This window comes from Atta colombica, unplaced genomic scaffold (genome assembly GCF_001594045.1).
Source record: "Atta colombica isolate Treedump-2 unplaced genomic scaffold, Acol1.0 scaffold105, whole genome shotgun sequence".
Taxonomy (NCBI): domain Eukaryota; kingdom Metazoa; phylum Arthropoda; class Insecta; order Hymenoptera; family Formicidae; genus Atta; species Atta colombica.
The window spans coordinates 3555930-3560633 of NW_017259190.1; the positions used below are offsets into that span (position 1 = coordinate 3555930).

The 4704-nt window shown below is 26.8% G+C and overlaps 1 protein-coding gene across 4 annotated transcripts in view; it reads right to left on the reverse strand.

Annotated features, from left to right (window-relative positions):
- Nucleotides 1-1305: 1305 nt before the first annotated feature.
- Nucleotides 1306-4704, reverse strand: part of LOC108690177 (aldehyde dehydrogenase, dimeric NADP-preferring) — a 20364-nt gene continuing 16965 nt past the window's right edge. For 3 of the 4 annotated variants that reach the window (XM_018197351.1, XM_018197364.1, XM_018197368.1), the window contains 4 exons: nucleotides 4352-4467; nucleotides 2350-2485; nucleotides 2087-2240; nucleotides 1306-1615 (listed from right to left, as the gene is read on the reverse strand). In XM_018197351.1, the coding sequence (XP_018052840.1) occupies nucleotides 1592-1615; nucleotides 2087-2240; nucleotides 2350-2485; nucleotides 4352-4467 (430 nt within the window). In that variant the 3' untranslated portion in view covers nucleotides 1306-1591. Of the gene's footprint in view, nucleotides 1616-2086; nucleotides 2241-2349; nucleotides 2486-3285; nucleotides 3402-4351; nucleotides 4468-4704 lie in introns of all 4 variants that reach the window. The other variant, XM_018197358.1, reaches the window with a different exon arrangement.

A 4704-nucleotide genomic window follows, 5' to 3' on the forward strand; every position in this document is an offset into this window, starting at 1 on the left:
TTAGAAATATTTATGGCTCAGCTCTTAAATTGTTTTCTTTTGTCAAATATCTGCTCACACTGTTTTTTAATTGCAAACTATTTCAGTTTTTAATAAAACTGAAAAGTTTTTGGAGTTATTCCTAATCAACAATATATACTTTAAAACTTCAAAAACTTAAAAACATTGTTTTTTATTCAATAAGATTAATAAATTAGAGGTTAGGGTTATGTTAAAGATATCATACAAATTTGATACGTATTCTATGTATGATACGCATTTATACGTATCATATGTATCAAACTTCCAAAATCAAATGTGTATCAAATCAATCCTGCGTAGGGCCGGTCTCACCATTGCTTAAAAATCGTTTCATCCCTGTTGTTTGTCAAATATGAAACGAAGACAAACGATGCTCATGAGTATTGTCAGCATGAATCGAACCACGACCTTGACATAATCGATTGAGTGTTACATTTGATTAATTGTATTTGCTATTCAGCAGAATTGACCAATCATGATTAATCGGAGTTGAATAAGACTGGTCCGTCGTGTATCTCAAGAAACATTTGATCGCGTTGCTTACACTTTTTGTACTTAGCATCTTCGTTCTCTCTCTTTTCAATGCCTCAATATATATTTATCCCTTTTTAAATATAAACATTTTTAGGAATTTCAAGTCATGCGAATAAAACTTTATTACAAATTCATTACAGTGTGATATTCAGTAGTTGATATTCATAGCCGGTTCTTATTTCAAGAGCGTTTTAAATAATGTCTTAAGGATTATTCGAGATCGTCTTAAGTTCAGCCTTGAGATGTCAATCACAGGACATTTTAGCATCTTAAAGGATCCTCTAGAAATCGTAGATGATCGTGGAGTCTTAAGTCGAAATCAACCATAATCAAAATATAAGGAGAATATTCGATTAGAATTGGTCAGTTTCCTACGACTTAAGATTCCATCGTCTATGACTTCTATGTAGAGGGCCCTTTAAGATGCTAAAATGTCCTCTGATTGATTCATGACATCTCAAGGCTGAACTTAAGACGATCTTGAATAAAAGGGCTATGAATATCAGCCATAATTATAATATTGAACATCAATTTAACCGTATGCGATGTTTTTCAATCATACCATGACACAGGAATGCATCATGCGTTGCATATTAACGATAAAAAAAAACTTCTTAAATTGTTTATTTTTGAGTAACGAAAATGATATGAGGCTAAACTTTTTTTAAACGTCGCAATATATCGTAGATGCGAATAAAAAAAAGTTATAATCACGTATAAGAAAAGGCGCAAAATATGAAAATAAAAGATTTAAGTAATAGCTTTATTTTAAGTCATTAGAGCTTATCCAATTAAAAAATATTCATTTTTTACTACATGATCTCTTTATAAAAACATATCTTATATACATGTGCGGTAAAACGTCTATTTAATATAAAATATAAACAATTTGTATAATATATGTAAAACTGAAAATATTATACAAGATTATTTTTATCCTTCATTGTGTTATAAGAAAAAGCAATTATAATATAAATTAGAAAATGTATCCTATGGATGCATTTGAAGACGCTGCGTGATATCGATGATGTTACAACTACTCCTCCATGTAATTATATTCCTGCAACAATATATGCATTTGTTCTTTTCGTTTTTTTTTTAAATTTATATGATATCCGATGGAATTGTTTTCTTACTAATTGACGTATAGAAAAGAACACACAATGATGATACTTGAAATATTATATTTTAAATCTCTACCAAACACCCAAATATCATTCACAAAAGTTAAACAATTTCTAAAAAGTAATCATTTATAGCTGTATATAGTACACAATTTCATTTTACCTTAATTATAAAAATATAAATCAATATTAAATTATTATATTAACGCTCTCCGAAAACTTATATGTTATTTTGAACCATGATAATTACTTTCTTTGCTCTTCCTGTACCATCTTTCGCACAACTAAGCCTATTTATGCAAATATATTTTATTCAATAATTACAATGATAATAAGCTACTCTATTAGCCCATTTATATATATATAACATAAAATGAGTTAAATGCGGTTTAATATCTTTTCTGTACCTTCATTATAGCTTTAATTCCAAATGTGGCGAGCACTCCGAGACCAAACATAAGTATATACGGTATATATTTCAAAAGGGGTAGACTAGGTCTTCTTGCGACCAAAAGTTGGAGCAACTTCAAGTTTGCATCGGAATAAGGTGGAAAACGGGATCTAAAAACATTTTCTGCTTAAAACTAAAATATTACTGAAATATTAATATATTAAAATTCATCGCTTAAAATATAAAAGTATCTTATTATATAAAAAAGAATTTATTTACTTGGCCAAGATTTCTGCAATTTTGTTATAATTCCGAATCAAACAACCTTTCTTATGCGTGAATGTGTCGAATGTGAATTTTCCATGGTAGGCTCCTATACCAGAATAACCTACTCCTCCAAAAGGTAGAGTATCAACTGAGAAAATAATATACATTAATAGAAAATAATATACATTAATAATGCATAGAATTATGTAACAAAGAGAAAACGATAATTTAATATTAATGGTTATATAAACGTAATTATTGCTTTTAGATTTGATAATTTTTTAAATTTTATTTATTTTAATCAATTTGGATTGAAGATTTTATGTTAATAGTTATAAATTATAAATAAAGCAGTTAAATGTTACAAATATTAAATTTAATTTTTAATTTATATTAAAAATAAAAATATTAAAAATGTATAAAAGATTCATCATAGATTCAAAAGAATTTAATGAAAAATAAGAAGAGTATCAGTTTTTAATAAATGTTAAGAATGCAATAATTTTTAAATAACAAATAATTAAAATTGACCATTAAACTCCCATTTCCACACAGATTTAAAGATATATCAATAGTATGTATAACAATATTATATAGCAATATATTTATACATATATTATGTTCTTAATATTCGTCTATGGATAAGTCCTCAATTCCATTACTATTTAAATTATTTTAAAATCAATGTAGATTTTGTGCAAAATCTAATATAATTAAGCAATAAAATAAAAATAAAAACATATATTGCAGGATACTACTCATTCAACATTTAGCAACCCAATCTAAAGAAAGCACATCCACATCTAATAACATGCCACATCTAATAACATTTTCTGTTGATATAGAAGCAATGTAATGTTGTTTGAAAAAAAGCAACAATATACAGAATATATAGTCAAATAATTTGTTATAAAAAGAAACTTTTTATAACATTACTAGAAAAACTACCTGTTGCTTGTAATATCGTATCATTGACATTAACGCCACCACTAGATGTATTATTAATGAATAAAGATACAGTTCCTTTGTCCAAACTAAATAAATACAATGATAATGGCTTCTCCCTATATGTTAATCAAGGTAAGAACATTAATATCATTTCTTTTTGTGAAATGTGTATGTTTATTCGCATATGTTGTGAATGCATATGCTCATGATATGAAGTAATGTGTGTTTGCTCGCGTGCATGCATGTGCATTGCTAATAATAATGCATACTCGAAAATTACATTATAATTGCAGATTGCCAAGTTTGTTAACATTAGTTTGTTTCAATATTAATGATATATGATTCTAACTTTTCTTCATGTCAATTTTATGTTAGTATTTGAATATGGATATTCATAATTCTATAGCCACCACCATTTCCAGGTATGTACATCTTATTTATCTTATTAATTTAATAAAATATGTAAAACGCACTCAAAATAAAAAATAGAAACAATTTATATATAATTTATATTATATATTATATATGAATAATTTACATATGAATATCTATATATGAATAATTTATATATGAATAGTTTATATATGACAATATGAATCTATCTTATAATATGAAAAGAAGATACAAGTTCTTCACCAGCCATCACTTAAATTAACCTAAACCAATCTAAACTAAAAGAAGGAAACGCGCATGCAATACGTTTTAATTAAAGAAAAGAATAAAATTCACATGCTAATAAAGAAAACATTATACATAAAAAAACGTACTCCCTTATAAGCAGAATTAAAAAATCAATTTGTATATCTATTCAATCGCATTTGCAGCATCTACATTCTTTTCCGAAAAAAAAAAGAAAAAAAAGAGTTTTTTTGTCAATTTCGATAAATATTAAAAAACAAATAATATAAAAAAACCAAATAATATTGTAAATCTGAATCGTATCCATAAAAGCAAAAAAATTGTGGAGGGATGGTCTCTAAAACAAAGTTTTTCTTTCATCGAAATTCTTAAATAATAAATAAACCCGATAAAAATAATAGTTCCGTCACCTAAAATCCGGACTCACCGGCATATTGTAATACCGTGTCATTGACACATACGGCTCCGCTGCTGACTTGGTCTATAATTAGATCTTGTACCCCCTTGCTCGTGGAAAATACGTACAGTACAAGTGGGCTTTCACTAGATGCGAAAAACTAATTACTTCGTGCCATTCCCTCATATAATAGTGAAATCGTGAAGTGAAATACGAGTGAAAGAATATAGGTAAAAGTTCACCTCACGAAATTTTTTTCGATTATATTTGCGCGGAGAATGAAATTTTCTGAGTGAGAGATTATAAAGAAATTCGAATGAATGAAAATGTTATGAAAATGTCTGATTATAAATTTATATATAAAAAAAAAAAAAAAAAAAAAA